At 55.6% G+C, this 15974-nt stretch overlaps 1 protein-coding gene across 5 annotated transcripts in view; it reads right to left on the bottom strand.

Moving 5' to 3' along the window:
- Positions 1-15974, bottom strand: part of AKT2 (AKT serine/threonine kinase 2) — a 52411-nt gene that overhangs the window by 3112 nt on the left and 33325 nt on the right. For all 5 annotated transcript variants that reach the window (XM_040445849.1, XM_040445853.1, XM_040445850.1 and 2 more), the window contains 9 exons: positions 7790-7943; positions 7246-7377; positions 5489-5554; positions 4418-4486; positions 3479-3601; positions 1885-2013; positions 1444-1658; positions 880-967; positions 675-777 (listed from right to left, as the gene is read on the bottom strand). In XM_040445849.1, the coding sequence (XP_040301783.1) occupies positions 675-777; positions 880-967; positions 1444-1658; positions 1885-2013; positions 3479-3601; positions 4418-4486; positions 5489-5554; positions 7246-7377; positions 7790-7943 (1079 nt within the window). The remainder of the gene's footprint in view (positions 1-674; positions 778-879; positions 968-1443; positions 1659-1884; positions 2014-3478; positions 3602-4417; positions 4487-5488; positions 5555-7245; positions 7378-7789; positions 7944-15974) is intronic.

Below are 15974 nucleotides of genomic sequence, written 5' to 3'. Positions count from 1 at the left end.
CCACTCCTTCCAACGGCCCCCAAGATCCTCTTACTCTGGCCCCATACCCCCTCTACCCCAGCTTCTGCAACACTCCATCCTGGACTCTCATTCCCGAGTGTCATTCCTTCCGCCAGGAACTTGGCTCAGCTGCCCGGCCCCCCCCCCCCCCCAGGAAGCCCCCCCGCTGACTCGCAGGCCAGGTCAGGCATTTCCTCTGGGTTTCCCCAGTCCCTGGGCTTCTACACCCTCGACCTGACCACTCTGGGCTGTCACCCCACCAGGCCTGAAGCTCCCTCAAGGCAAGGCCCAGGGCCGTCTCAGTCACTGCTGTCCCCAGCACAGCCCAGCACTGGGTGGGTGAGAATCAACGAACCAATCCAGCCCCAGAGACGTGGGCAATTTGGGAAGACAATTATGAATGTGCCATCCCAGCAGTGACAACTTCCTGTGTCTCCTGCCCAGACCCCTCCCCGCTGAGCTCTGGAACGTGCCATGGCCAATGGCTCCTGGCGACCCTCACCGGGCGTAAAGGTGCACAGACCAACAGCCAAAAGCCCTTCAAGCCAACCGCTGGCAAACTGCCCAGACACGGGGAGGGGGCCTACGAGCTTCCTCCCCGGAACTGGGTCAAGGGCAGACCCCACCCCTCCATACCCAGCCGGGCCCACGGGGGGAGGGCCTCAGACACTCACAGCGGTCCGGGGGTGTGATTGTAATGGACTGGGCGGTGAACTCATCGTCAAAGTACCTTGTGTCAACCTCAGAGGTGACCTGAGGTTTGAAGGGTGGCAGGAGCTGCGGAGGGAAGGAACCCAGACTCAGGACCCAGGGGATGGGAGGCCTTGGCCAAGATCACCCTCGAGGGGCACTGCGGGAACGGGTGGGCGTGGGGCTCACCTTCTTCTGCACCACGTCCTGCCAGTTGACGCTGAGGAAGAACCTGTGCTCCATGACCTCCCTGGCATCGCTGGGCCCCCCGCCGAGCCTGGGCAGAGATGGCCATGAGTACCCGCCTCCCGGGCCAGCGGCTTCTGGGAGACGGGCCTTCAGCGCAGGCCCTGAGCAACCTCTAGTGATTCTGTTCTGGCCACAGACCACCATTCCACACAGGAGGAAACCATGGCTCAGGGAAGGGGCTCTCAGCCCTGGGTCACAGCCCCGGGGGATCCCGACCCAGGACTCCGAGTCCAGAACAGGAGCCGAGAGGGTGGCCTCGGCCACCCTCGGCCAGGCTCAGGGCTGCCGTGACCCTCAGCACGCCCAAAGAACGAGGCAGTGCGGGCAGGGCGCGAAGGACGGCCTGGCCCCAAGCGAGTCCCCCCCAGGGCCCAAGCTGCGGGGACTAGTGGAGGCGCCGTGGGGATGACACACAGGCGTGCGCCTGTGGACTTGGCCCCCTCCGAGCGAGGGGACAGCGCAACAGGTAGCACAGGGCCGGGCGGGACAGACTCCAGCCCTCACCTCTGCTTGGGGTCCTTCTTAAGCAGCCCAGCAAGCAGGGACTTGGCCTCAGGGCTCAGTGTGCGTGGGAAACGGATCTCCTCCATGAGGATGAGCTCGAAGAGGCGCTCGTGGTCCTGGTTGTAGAAGGGCAGGCGGCCGCACATCATCTCGTACATGACCACGCCCAGCCCCCACCAGTCCACCGCGCGGCCGTAGTCGTTGTCCTCCAGCACCTGAGCAGGTGAGCGGGGAGGGGCGGTGAGGGGCCGGGCACAGGCCTGCCGGGCAGCGGGGCTGAGAGGGACCCACGGAGGGACATGGCGCTGCCTGTGGCCACGGAGGGCCATCTACGGAATCGCAGCACGGCCCTCACAGGGTCTGTGCTGGGGAAACCACACGGGTCCGAGGGCCTCTCCTCCCTTGGCCTCGCACGCCCCCGGGACCTCCAGCCTCAGGCACCTCGGGTGCCAGGTACTCGGGTGTCCCACAGAAGGTTTTCATGGTGGCCCCGTCACTGATGCCCTCTTTGCACAGTCCGAAGTCAGTGATCTTGATGTGGCCATCTTTGTCCAGCATGAGGTTTTCCAGCTGCAGGAAAAGTCAACGTATCAGGGACGCGTCTTCCCAGGGTTTCCCACCACCGCTCCTGAACCCCACACGCCCTGGCCATTCCTGCGGACAGCTGTGGCCTGGGGTGGTAGCTGTCGTGCCAGGGGCTCCAGGCCGGGCACCGCGCACACCCCTAGCACAAAGTCAAGCCCGTGAGGCTCAGAGGGAGGCCAGCCCCCCCAAGGGCAGCTGGAAAAAAGCCAGGCAGAGAGAGATGGGAGTCGGGCTCTGCCCACCGGCTCCCCACAGCGTGGGCTGCAGCGTCCCAACTCTCTGAGCAATGCCAGCTTTCTTCCCCCACTTCTTTTCAGTAGGCTCCACACCCAATGTGGGGCTTAAACCCACCACCCCAAGATCAAGCGTCACATGTTCTACCGACTGAGCCAGCCAGGCGACCCTCTTCCTCGACTTTTAGCCAACCTTAACACAAATGGGCAATTTAGTGGGCTTCTGTGTAACCTCTACCGGGCTAAGGGAGAATGTTACCAAGACCCCTAGAACCCTCTAGGGGCCCCTTGCCTGTTATTAACCATCCCCTCAGCTGAGGAAGAACTTTACTCCTTTGCTTTTCTTTAGTTTCCCCACCTACGTACGCACTGTATGTTTAAACAACACAGATCTGGGGGGCTCCTGGGTGGCTCAGTCGGTTAAGCGTCCGACTTCGGCTCAGGTCACGATCTCGCGGTCCGTGAGTTCGAGCCCCGCGTCGGGCTCTGTGTCGACGGCTCGGAGCCTGGAGCCTGCTTCGGATTCTGTGTCTCCCCCTCTCTCTGCCCCACCCCTGCTCATGCTCTGTGTCTCTCTGTCTCTCAATAATAAATAAATGTAGAAAAAATGATAAAAAAATAAAAATAAATAAATAACACAGGTTTGTACAGTCTGTCCTGGCTTCCCCTCAACGTGAGCCCGTGAGCTCGGCACGGCTGCAGGGCTGCGGTTCACTCAGTGACTAATGTGCAAAGCCTGGCCGCGGGGCGCCACCGCAGTGCGTTCTAGCCGTTCTCCGACAGCGGACACCCGGCTGGCTTCCAGCTCGGGGCGAGCGCGAACAGCGCTGCCGGCAGTGTGCGCGCATCCGTGCTCGGTTCCCACCGTGCATAAACCTGGGGCGAAACGGCTGGCTCACAGGGACGTGTCCACTCGGCTTTGGTGGATTCGGCCAAACTATCTATCTCCTGCGGTGCTTGTACTGATATTACCTCCACCCCCCACCCCTCCCCATTCCCCGCCCAGAGGGGTGTGTCCACCAGAGGCTCAGAGAGGCCTGCGGGACCTTAGTGTGGGACAGCCAGCTGGGGCCTAGGCCAGAGGGGGAGTGGACTCGGGAACACCCACAAGTCAGAGCCTCCCTGGAGGGGGGAAGTGTGGGCCTGAGGGCACAGGCCCAGCCTCCCCGGTGCGAGCCCCACAGGTGCCACAGGCCAGGAGGCAACCGCACACTCACCTTGATGTCGCGGTACACCACGTCCCGCGAATGCAAATACTCAAGGGCAGAGACGATCTCCGCACCATAGAAGCGGGCTCGCTCCTCCGTGAAGACTCGTTCCCGGGACAGGTGGAAAAACAGCTGCCAGCGGAGGGAGGAGCAAGAAGTCAGACATCGGCCCAGAGGAGCAAGAAACAGGACCCTGCCCCCTGGCCCCCAACCCCGAGCCCAGTGACACGGTGGCACCTACTCCATGAACCTGCAAGTGACGGCAAGAAGAACCAAGCGAGAGACAGCGAGCAGGGAAAAACTCACGTGAGTAAACGGAGTGAGGCACGAAGAACGAAGGACAGCCAGGAGATGCCAAGGGGAGAGTTCAGCGGGGACAGCATGAGGGGACAGATGAGGGAGGGAGGGGGGTACAGCAAGAAAGCACAGGAGCACAAGTCACGAGCAAGTGACAATAAGCTGCGGACCAGTGGGACAGATGAAGCCAACAATGCGGAGCCGGTGAGTGACGCCACACGCAGAAAGCAGGGTGCGGGGGCTGAGGGGCAGGTGGCAGCCCAGGCCTGAGCAGCCCAGTCACGAGTGGCGGACTCTTCCCGTCAGAACACGGGGGAAGGCGGAGCGCTGGCAGGCCCTGCCCCGCACACACTTTCTTGGCAGCCGTTAAGGACGCCCTTTGCCGTTTGGCCGCCCCCCTTCCCACAGCCTCTCCAGGCCTCTCTGGGCCTGCGTGTGCCCCCTGCCCACTGACTCACTAGCCGTGTGAACTTGGGCCAAGCCGCTTAACCTGAGCTTTAGTTTCCTTGCCTGCGAAATGGAGATGGTGACGCCTGCCTCGAGAATGAGGGGACGTCCAGCCAGGCCCCCTCCGCCCCCTCTACAATTGCCCTCTGCCTCCCACGATACCTGGGAAAGAGATGTGGGAACGCTGACGCGGGCTATGCTCACCTCACCACCGTTGGCGTATTCCATCACGAAGCACAGGCGGTCGTGGGTCTGGAAGGCATACTTCAGTGCCTGGGGAGGGGGGTGGGGGGCAGGAAGGCGGCCAGGGTGGGAGTGGGAAGAAGGCAGGCTCTCTGCGGACTCTGCAGGCACACTCCCCACCCTGGCAGCCGGGGCTCAAACATCAGCTTCCCCTTTTGGGGTGTGTGAGCGAACTTGTGGCTCTGAGGGCAGGGAAACGGTTACTGGGCTGAAGGAGGCCGTCCTCAGCCTTCAGCTAAGCTTCTGAGAGGTGCGGCCAGGGAGATACCCAGTTCTGAGCAACCAGGGCCATTTTACCCCTCTTCTCCACAGTCAGGTTGTAGGTCTGCTGGCTGGAAGCAGGCAGTGGCTTGGGAACCAACCCCAAAGACAGGATGGACAAATGATGTGCCAGTAAACGGCAGTTCTCAAACTATGCTCTAAGAAGCCCAACAGAAAGTTCCTTAGAGAACCCCGAGTGACCCCTCTGCTCATGACAAGTCTATTCTCTGTCTTCTACATCAAAGTAACTTGTAAAAGTATGAACAGTGTCATGGTTTACTAGGACACTGGACAACAGCTGAGCTAAAGAAATGACCCATCCCATAAGCCATCCTATACGTGATCCATTTAACTGATGGCTGCTGGCCTTGATGGGAGGCTGTAGCCCAAAAAGGCGTCTCCTCAGACTAAGCTGACAAGCAGCACCAGAATTCGTGTCCTTCTAGAATTACATTTAAAAACAGAAACAAAAAAATAACGTTCCCACTTCGACCAGCTGGGCTAAATGCCTCTAACTCATAGAGTAGCCATGCTCTCCCGGAACCATCTTGTAATGTGGGATCATCAGTTGGCTGAAGCCACAAAGCCACCATCTGTGAAGAAGGTGCCACCCCCGGGGTTTGATTCGGGTCATTTGGGGGAGCGCAACAACACCCAGCCCTGGCCACCTGGCTGACACGAAGTCCGTGCTTCATGGCGGCAGCGTTGGGCTCTTTTCCCACATGGCGCATGCAGAGGCCAGGCCCCGCCTGAGAGGGAAGTACCACTCACAGTGAGGAATGGGTGCCTGGTGTTCTGGAGGACCCGGCTCTCGGTGACCGTGTGGGCAACTTCATCCTGCAGACAGAGGCTGCATGAGGGGCTGGGGGGCAACACCACACCTGCCCCCCCCCGCCCCGACCCCCGGCCCAACCTAAGGGAGCGGGGAGCAATGCTTTGGTGAAAAGCAGTTCTAGTCCTAAACACACACCGAATGGCATGGCGGGAGTGGAATGTTACCATCCTCCGGCCACAAGCAAACGATGGCCCCAGACAAGGCCAATCAATCAGTGGCTCAATCTCAAAGCTATGAGGTGAGAAGCCGCTGGGGACTTTACGAAGGAGGTGACAGACTGCCAATGTTAAAATTAACACCCCTAAGGAGGGACAAGCAGGCATTGTAAGACTCCTGAGGTGACGCCACGGGCAGTGGGAATCCCCGCGTATAAATGTTCTTGCTGAAAAAGGGAAGTGGATCTAATCAGGATTCCACCCGCGGCAAATGTGTGGTCCCCATAGCGGCTGGCAGCCTGTCGCCTAGGAACTTGGGGAAATGCAGATTCTCAGGCCCCTCCCAGACACTTGGGGGTGGGCCCAGCAGCGGCTTTACAGGCCCCCTGGGGCCACTCTAACATGGGCTCAAGTTTGGTTTCTAAACACACAGCAGTCACCCGAGCTGCTAAAAATCCTGACCTGCCTGCGGTTCCCAGACACTGGCTCTTCCCGGGGCAGGGGTTGGTGAGTCTGTCCCTAGGGAACACTTGATAATAATGTCTAAAGACATTTTTGATTGTCACAACTGGGGGGGGGGGTGCTACTGGCCTTAGGGGTGAAGGCCAGGGTGTGGCGACTCATCCTACAGTACACAGGACAGCCCCACAGCAGAGAATGATCTGGCCCCAAATGCCAACAGTGCCGAGGCTGTGGAAGCCTGCCTTGGACCAGGCACATAGGGGGCTGTTCGTTTTGCTGGGGTGGGATCGTTGTTCCATTATAGTCTTTATGATCTTCATCTGTTAAAGACACATACGTAAGTATCTCTGGGTGAAACCATATGACATCTAGAACATGCCTTTAAGATACTCCAGGACAAAAAGGAGGGCAGAGCTAATAAAACAAGATGGGCCAAATGTTGACAATTGTGGAAGCTGGATGCTGGCTACATGGGAGTCCACAGTATTTATTTTTCTTTTAAAAATTTTGTGCATGTCAGGAATTTTCCATTTTAAAAACTTATTTTTTTTTTTTCAACGTTTATTTATTTTTGGGACAGAGAGAGACAGAGCATGAACGGGGGAGGGGCAGAGAGAGAGGGAGACACAGAATCGGAAACAGGCTCCAGGCTCTGAGCCATCAGCCCAGAGCCCGACGCGGGGCTCGAACTCACGGACCGCGAGATCGTGACCTGGCTGAAGTCGGACGCTTAACCGACTGCGCCACCCAGGCGCCCCTTAAAAACTTATTTAAAGAAGGAAAAAAAAAAAAAGAAGAGCATTCCCTTCTGGCCCAGCCTCCTAGTGAGAGGCCCTGAGCCAAGGCCCGACCCTCAGGGCCTCCCCACAAGCCCTTCATGCCCCAAAAGACCTGCCTGCAGGCCCTGATGACGCCTGCGGGGTGAAGCCCTGTCACACTCCCCACCTTAGTCCTCCAGGTGCCCAGAAGGCGGGGTGGGGTGGGCCTCAGGCTCCCCGAAGGCACAGGCGAGCGTGCTGGCCAGTGCACACTCCCCACCACAGAGCCCAGCCAGAAGTAGCCCTGGGAGCGCCCACCTTGGCAATGATAACTTCCTTCCGCAGGATCTTCATGGCGTAGTAGCGGCCGCTGGCTTTCTCCCGCACCAGAATCACTTTGCCAAAGGTGCCCTTGCCCAGAAGTTTGAGATAGTCGAAGTCATTCATGGTCTGCCCAGGAGGGGGAGAGAGTGGGGCAGTCGGTGCTTGGCACGTGGCCCACGGGAAGACATTTTAACAAAGAGAAAGGAAACATCGAAGGACGCTGTTGCCAAAACGCTCTGGCGGGAGCAGGAAGGGAGGCTCTGGGCAGTGACTATTCGCTCTGAAGTGGCCTTCAGCCTGGCTCTCCCAGGCAAGGGGCCCCGGGAGGTTTGGATTGGGGGCAGACAGGTCTTCACAACCTCCCGTGATGTGGCTGCCCCTCACCCCAAGTGCACCCATGTATGCCCATCCCACAGGGCAGTCAGGACACATCCCCGGCTACGCTTTTGCACACACCGTGTGGAAACCAGGGGAGGCAGGGCCAGTGTTGTGCGGGGAGGGGTACTCACAGCCTGGCCACCGGCCCCCCAGCACTTACCACCTTGGCCCGAGCCTTGCTAACTGCCACTTCCATCTCCTCGGCCGCAGAAGGGTCACTGGGGGAGCCACACTTATAGTCCATGGGGTCCTCACCTGGGCCCCGCTGCTTAAGGCTGTTGGCGACCATCTGAATGGCCCGCATCCACTCCTCCCTGTGTGGGGACATATCCAAAGAGCTGTGAATCCTGGGAGCCCGGGCAGGAACGACTGAGCCCCTACCTGTCCAGTGGGAGCAAATAATGAAACGTCCTGGAAATTTCTTTCTTTTTTTTCTTTTTTTATTTTTAACGTTTATTCATTTCTGAGAAACAAGAGAGAGAGCACGAGCAGGGAAGGGGCAGAGAGAGGGAGACACAGAATCCGAAGCAGGCTCCAGGCTCCGAACTGTCAGCACAGAGCCTGACACGGGGCTCGAAATCACAAACTGCGAGATCATGACCGGAGTTGAAGTCGGATGCTCAATCGACTGAGCCACCCAAGGCGCGCCAAAAGCCCTGGAAATTTCTGACGAGATCTGTCTGAGCCAAGGGAAGCCGATGGAACGGGACTGCAATCTTACAGATTTTCTGGCTGCAGAGGGTAAGAGAGGGCAAGAACGGAATAAGGACAGAGACCATCTATGTCCCAGGAGTGGCCTGGCCCGAGCACCACTTGAAGTCAGGCAGCAATTAAATGACCAAAGAAGGAGACCACCTTTCTTCACAGCCGCCTTGAAAATGAACCACCACCCTGAGCCTGGGATAAGAGAGAGACAGAGCCCCTAGGGATTCCTCCAGAACAACCTCAAACACAATGTTTTGTAAAAGCAAACCTGGAGTAAGAGGAGGAATTCATCGGCCAAAGAAAGCTGAAGATCTCATAAGGCAAGATCCCTGGAGGGGGTTGTCTGCCAGGAGGGCGCAGGGACAGAGGTTCCTGCTGGGGCAGGGACGCAGAACAGAAGCTGCGGACCGGGACGCAGGTCCCAGCAAAAGGGAGCTTGGTTTGAGAGTAACTATTTCTGTCACTCATGATTTAGAATTTGTTCAGAAATAACCTTCTTTTGATACCTACTTTCTGTCTCTAGAAAGGGAAAATATATCTAGGGAAAAAAAGTAAAAATGACCAGAGACCACAAAAAAGAAACCAGGAGGCTGAAAGATACATTTCCGTACCCCTCCCATTTCTGAACCCACCACACAATTTCAGGCGGTTCGACCCAATATAAGTTGAACCCCCTATGGATTTTGCTTATGTCTACAAAACAGACACATGAACAGGGAGAAAAACATAATGTTCACAAAGAATGAGAAAATTCAAAATGCACAAACAGGCAACCTCCCAAATTACAGCAATTTAATAAGCCTCAATGCAGGACGCCTGGGTGGCGCAGTCGCTTAAGTGTCCAACTCTTGATCTGGGCTTGGGTCATGATCTCATAGTTTGTGAGTTTGAGCCCCGCATTGGGCTCTGTCTGAGCTGATGGCGCGGAGCCTGTTCGGGGTTCTGTCTCTCCTTCTCTCTGCCCCTCCCCTGCTTGTGTGCGCTCTTGCTCTCTCTCAAGATAAATCAATAAACTGAAAAAATTTTTAGGGGCTCCTGGGGTGGCTCAGTTGGTTAAGCGTCTGACTTTGGCTCAGGTCATGATCTCACGGTTTGTGAGTTCGAGGCCCGCGTCGGGCTCTATGCTGACAGCTCAGAGCCTGGAGCCTTCTTCGGATTCTGTGTCTCGCTCTCTCTCTGCCCCTCCCCTGCTCATGCTCTGTCTCTGTCCCAAAAATAAATAAAACATTAAAAAAACATTTAAAAAAAAAAAAGAAAAAAAAGTTTTAGATAAGCCTCAGTGAGATCAGCCAGTCGGCCACACATCTTCCAGAATCACCCCCAGCCCCAGGCAGCAGGTGAAACTGTTCCTGCACACCCGAGGCACCGAGGCCGCTGGCCAGTGTCACACAGAGTGCAAGTGGCCTGAGAAGTTGGAACCACCTTGCTGGGCTGCACTCAGTCTCTGCTTCCTCACATACTGACAGCCCCCAGCGACTACAGTCCACCAGTCCTGTGGCACCAATGTCCCCAGGTTCTGACGCTGCTGGAATCCGGGTGCATCTTAGTCGGTGGCCTATCTCAATTTAGGTGGGCACTGCTTTTGCTTGGTATTCTATAAAGACCCAGTGGGTCTCTGGGTGACGGCACCTGGGACCGAATGGAGGGTGGCAGCAGTACTGTGCTCGCCAGCTGGCCAGCCGTTGGGAGCTGCAGAGAACGCACATGAAACATCTATGCAAGGAGACCCCCTGTAGCTCCCAGGAAGGAGGAGGCAGATCCATGTGTGGGCTTGGGGTGACCGGAGATACCTTAACGGAAAAAAGAAGGTGCAGAACAGTGCGGAGGGGCGCCTGGGTGGCTCAGTCCGTTGGGTGTCTGACTCTTGACTTCGGCTCAGGTCATGATCTCACGGTTCATGAGTTCGAGCTCCTTGTTGGGCTCTGTGCTGACAGCGCAGAGCCTACTTGGGATTCTGTCTCCCTCTCTCTGCCCCTTCCCCGCTTGATCTCTCTCTCTCTCTCTCTCTCTCCCTCCCTCCCTCCCTCCCTCTCCCTCTCTCAAAATAAAATAAAAATAAACTTAAAAAAAAAAAGAACAGTGTGGAAGACGTAGAAAAGAGGGATTGACGCACAGACACGTGTATGCACACCGGCACGAACACCTCTGGAAGGACGCCGACGCAGGGCCCTGGCTGCCTCCAGGGAGGGGAGCTGGGAGTCAGGGGCAAGGAAGAATCTGATTCCACTGTCCCCCGATTACGAACACTCCCAGGCCACTCACCCTTCCTTGTGCATTACAGATAGGGAAACAGAGGCACAGATTTAAAAAACAAAATTCAGGAAAAACACAAGTCGGTGCTCTGAGCCTGGTAGCTGGAATCACAGAGGGCCCGTGACCTTCGAGAGCCGAAGGGCAGGGCTGTTCTCGCTTGATCCACGACCTGGTCTGAACCGAGTCATCACCAAGCCCAGAGGTACCAGTTCACACCTGGAAGCTCGGAGTCTCAACATGGCCTTGCTCACAGGAGATTATGCTTCAGAAGGCAGAGGTGTGAATGTTGCCAGCACAAACATTAAGGGCTGGCACACTGGCCCTCCCGAGGCCGAGCCCGGGGGCCCCATAGCCCATGTTCGTCAGTCCCATGAAGGCAGGGATCTCGTCTGTTTGGACGTGGGTGGGTACTCAGGTGGTATCTGGGGAATGAGTGAGCAAGGCAGCCGAAGTTCAAGTGACCCCAGACCCGGGGCACATGGAGCCCCGATGCACACGCACGCAGAGCAACACTGGCTTCTTCCCTCTCTGAGCCAATGTCTCAGGCTGCCATTTCTCAACTTGTTTTAACCCATGACCTCTCTGGAACAAATTACAGTGTAAATCCCTATCCCCACATTAATATTTCTCTTTTCCAAAGAAATGGGGCAGTGGGTGGGGGGCACATCCCACGATCTGCTTTATCAGATCACGACTGTCCTCTTAGAAGTGTTTTGTTTTTTTTTTTTTTTTTTCAACGTTTATTTATTTTTTGGGACAGAGAGAGACAGAGCATGAACGGGGGAGGGGCAGAGAGAGAGGGAGACACAGAATCGGAAACAGGCTCCAGGCTCTGAGCCATTAGCCCAGAGCCTGACGCGGGGCTCGAACTCCCGGACCGCGAGATCGTGACCTGGCCGAAGTCGGACGCTTAACCGACTGCGCCACCCAGGCGCCCCCTCTTAGAAGTTTTTAAATGTTGACTTATGGTGTAAGACCATGGATTGAAAAAAACAAATCACCAATCTCCTAAGAGACACACTAAATATATTAAAAAGAAAAAAATACATATATATAGCTCACGTACAGAGATCTTGAAGGACTGTCACATGAGTAAAGCAAGTTAAAGGGGCACCTGGGTGGCTCAGTTGGTTGAACCACCGACTCTTGATTTTGGCTCAGGTCATGGTCCCAGGGTCGTGGGGTCAAGCCCCAAGTTGGGCTGCTCGCTGAGCGTGGAGCCTGCTTAAGATTCATATTCTCCCTTCTCTCTCTCTCTCTGTTCCCGTCCCTCCCCCACTCGCTATCTCTCTTTAAAAAAACAAAACCAAAAGGCAAGGTAAAGACAAAGATGCAGAGTGTGCCATCATCTCTGTTCGTAAGGGGGGAGAACACAGTCCATCGACAGAAGCCGGGTAAAGAAATGACACATCCCCGGCAGGGAGCACCAGAGGCAGCTGGAAGGAGCCTCTCTGGGCTGCACAGCTGGTGGCGAGGAGCACGGGCCTCAGAGCAGCACAAGCCGGGGCTCGAACAGCCGCTCCGCCACCAGGGCGAGCTCACCCCTCCCTCCTCGGGAGACCAGGCACGCTGAGGCGCGGGTGAGCTGCTGCGCACAGGGCACAGCACACAGAAGTGCCGGCCCCAAGGAAGGTGTCAAAGACGCCGGGGGAGGCCTGTCCCATCCACCCTGGCTCACACCGTCCAGCCCCACAGGGAGCCAAGGAACCCCCAGAGATGTAGGAGGTTCTTCAGGGGTAACTGGGGCTCTCCTGCTACCGGACAAGCCCCCGATCCCGTTCCAACTGGGCCAAGACTGCAAGGTTGCGGCACAGAATTCCAGAGAAAAAGCAAGGGCCTCCATCCAGGATACTCCTTAAGGGTTTGCAACATGGTGTCTGGGGCAGAGGGGAGCTGCCACCCACAGCTGGGGCCGCCGTGCTTCCACTCCTCAAAGGAGAGCCCCCAGGGAAACTGACCCCCTTTCCCCAGAGACACGATGAAAAAAATAAAAGCTCCACAGACACCAGCTCATTCCATACTCATCAAGAACACCGGAGGGGGGGCGGGCATTTCTGACGCGGAAACCAAGGCACAGAGCGGTGGAGTCACTTGTGGGGGTCACACAGCCAGGAGGGGGCCAAGCAGAGACTCGCAGCCAGGCCCCTACACCTCTTCTGGCGCCACGCTACCACTCCCTGCTGACAGTTACAGCTTCCTTCCCCTGGCAGGAAGACTCAGGGGACGAGGGACACAAAGCCGGGAGCCCAGGAGTGGAGTGAAGGCAAGCCGCCCCTTGGGAGTTCTGACAGGATCAGATTTCTGTTTTAAGTCTGCAGCTGCCATGGGCTGCGGACTGGGGGCAGGGAGAAGCAGCATCAGGGGGCTAGGGCTGTCCTCAGGACAAAGTGCCCGGTGGCAGAGGGGACAGAAGAGAGAAAAGGCACCAGCAAGTGCAATTCCACGGGAGGAGCCCGGCCCAGACGCGTCCTCCTTTGTTCCTCACCACAGCCAAGGACCTGAGCTCTGCTACAAGACGGGGCACAGCACTGGTCAGACTCTGCAACCCGGGCCCAGCCCCACGCTACTCTGCTGAGCGGCACGAGACACCCCAGAGGAAAGCCCGCTGAACCGCAGGTGGCAGGCCTGTCCTCAGCGCAGCTTCAGAAGAGCCGACAGCCTGGCCCATGGCAGACGGGGGGGGCCTCTCTCCCTCCCCAGGGACCCCCTCTGATCCAGAGAGACCCTGATAGCTGGAGGGCCTCTGGGGTCCCCTTCTGTTTAGACACCCTCAGATGGGCTGCCTGGCAGGGAAAATCCACGCCTTTCAGCTCTCCTCTCCTTTGTCCTCCACCTCTGTGTGTCTCAGTTTCACTACCAATATCCCTGGAAATGCTGTGAGGATAAACTGAGTTAATATACGTAAAGACCTTAGAACACGGGTGCCTGGCTGGCTCAGTCAGTTAAGTGTCTGACTCCTGATTTCACCTCAGGTCATGATCTCACGATTTGTGGGATCGAGCCCCATGTCAGGCTCCACGCTGATACCATGGAGCCTGCTTGGGATTCTCTCTCTCCCTCTTTCTCTGCTCCTCCCGCACATGTGCTCTCTGAATGAATGAATGAATGAATGAATGAATGAATGAATGAAGCAACTCACTCCCTTAAAAATAATACTTTAAAACCAAGTCTGGCTCAATAGAGAATTAGTTTTAATTATTCTTTTAGCTCACTCAACAAACACTTACTGAACACCTACTTATGTTCCTGACAGAAATACATAAATAGAAAGTGTCACAGCTGGTAGACAGGTGCTATGAAGAAAAATAAAGCAGGAGAAGAACAGCAGAGTCATGGCGGGCAAGGCAGGACACTCTGAGAAGGTGGCATTTGAGCAGAGACCTCATGAAGCTAAGGAGAGAACCGTAATGATACCTGGGAGAAGAGGTTTCTAAGCAGAGGGAATAGTAAGTGCAAAGGACCTGAGGCAGAAGTGTGTATGGCATGTTTAAGGAATAGCAAAGAGACCGCTGTGGCTGAAGTGAGGGGGAACTAGCAGTAGGAAATGATTCTGGAGAGGAGACCAGATCATGTAGCACTTCGCAGAATATGGCATAGACTCTGGAGTTCACTCCCAGTGTGATTAAAAGCCACTCAGAGTTCTAAGCAGAAAAGTTACATTTATCTTAGTGATTTACATTAAGAAGATCATAATAACATGATGCATTATTATGTATACCTGCTAAGACCAAAGATCTGCCAACTTCTCCTGTAAAGGGCCAAACAGTAAATATTTTAGGCTTCATAGGCCACCTGGTCCCTGGTACAACTATTCAACTCTGCAATAGTAGGGCAAAAGCAGCCATAGACAGTTTGCAAATGAATGGATGTGGCATGTTCCGATAAAACTTTCTTTGTAAAAACAGGAGGCTGGGCCATGGTTTGCCAGCCCTGATTTCCAGTATACAGAAAATATAAGCAGAGAGGAACAAAGTAAACAATGCCAAAAAGCAGTAAGATAACACATCCAGAGTGCAAGACATTCTACAAGACAGTTTCCCCAGCTTGTTTAAAAAAAAAAAAAAGGGGTGGGGGTGAGGGAGAGCAAAGATGGAAGACAGGGCTGAATGAGGTTAAAACAGGCCAAAGAGACAACATGTACCTTGAGCGAATCCTGGTTTGAAAAACATTTTGCGGACAACTGGGGAAATTCCAGTAGACATGGATACGGACAGATTGGTAAATACTATACTATGAACGGTCACCTGGGTGTGGTAATGGCATCATGATTCTGTAGGAGAAAGTCAGAGGTCTGCTGACGTATTAAGGAGCAAAGCGTCATGAGATATGCATGGAAGTTCACAGTTTAGCATAAAACAAAGCCACATGAGGCAAACCTGGCAAATGGCCGGATTGCTGAGTCTAGGAATTGTAAGGTATCTGGATGTTCATTTCTTGCACTAGTCTTTCCACTTTCCTGTACATCTGACACAAGATGGCGGGGATGCAGGGGAATCTTGGGGAAGGCAGGAGAGGCTACCAGAGAGCAGGCTGTTTCAACATCTAGACAACATCAGTGGCCAGTATGGCCGTCGCTGGCCCTCCCCTGCCACCTCTCCCCAGGCTCAGGCCTATGTGGGGCAGGCCAGTGAGGACAGCCACAAATGAGCGCCCTCCTCTTGCTAGCTCACACGTCCCGCAGGGTTAAGGTCAGGCACCTGGAGTCTGGTCTCAGAGCAGCCCCAGATTTCTCTCCAGCAGCAACAGTGGCAGGTGCTAAGAAAAGGAGCAAGGTGAGGGCTGTCCACCCACCCCTTCCCAGTCCTGGTAAAGGGATTCTTCCCGACGCTCAACAGCACAGAATCCCACTGAAATGGAGAGTGGAGCCACCAAAATGCTTTGCCGGCTCCCCACTGCTCCTTTTCCAGGCTTGCAAACTGTGTGCCAGGTACTGCTGAACCAAGGGTTTCCTGTTTATCATCCCCCTGAATCTTTTAGCAACCTTGTGACAAACCCCAATTAATTCACGGCCTGCCAAGCCCTGGGGAGGATCTCCAACTGGAGTCCAGGACCTGGCTGAGCTCCACTTCCCCTCTTCCAAGACCCCTGACCCTGGATTCTTTAGTGACACAGAACCCACTGTGGTCCCTGTGATGACAAGCTGTCTCACTTCCCGGCCTTTGCATATACTGGTCCCTTTTCCTTGAGTCACCTTCCCCTTCTTACCCGACCCCTTCCGACACCCAGGCCCTATATACCTAATGGTCTCTGTCTGCTTTTAGTGGCAGTCCACAGTTTTTGTCCCCAACTTTCAAGGGAGTAATACCTCATGGCCCAAGATGGGAGGTAGTTCTGTTGCCTTCAGCAGAGCAGGTGTATTTTTAACTTTGGGAAGCTACGCACTGACA

The sequence above is a fragment of the Herpailurus yagouaroundi genome, unplaced genomic scaffold, assembly GCF_014898765.1.
Source record: "Herpailurus yagouaroundi ecotype Mexico unplaced genomic scaffold, PumYag 194, whole genome shotgun sequence".
NCBI lineage: Eukaryota > Metazoa > Chordata > Mammalia > Carnivora > Felidae > Herpailurus > Herpailurus yagouaroundi.
Note: the sequence above shows the minus strand (reverse complement) of the source record. Positions and strands in the feature narration are given on the sequence as shown.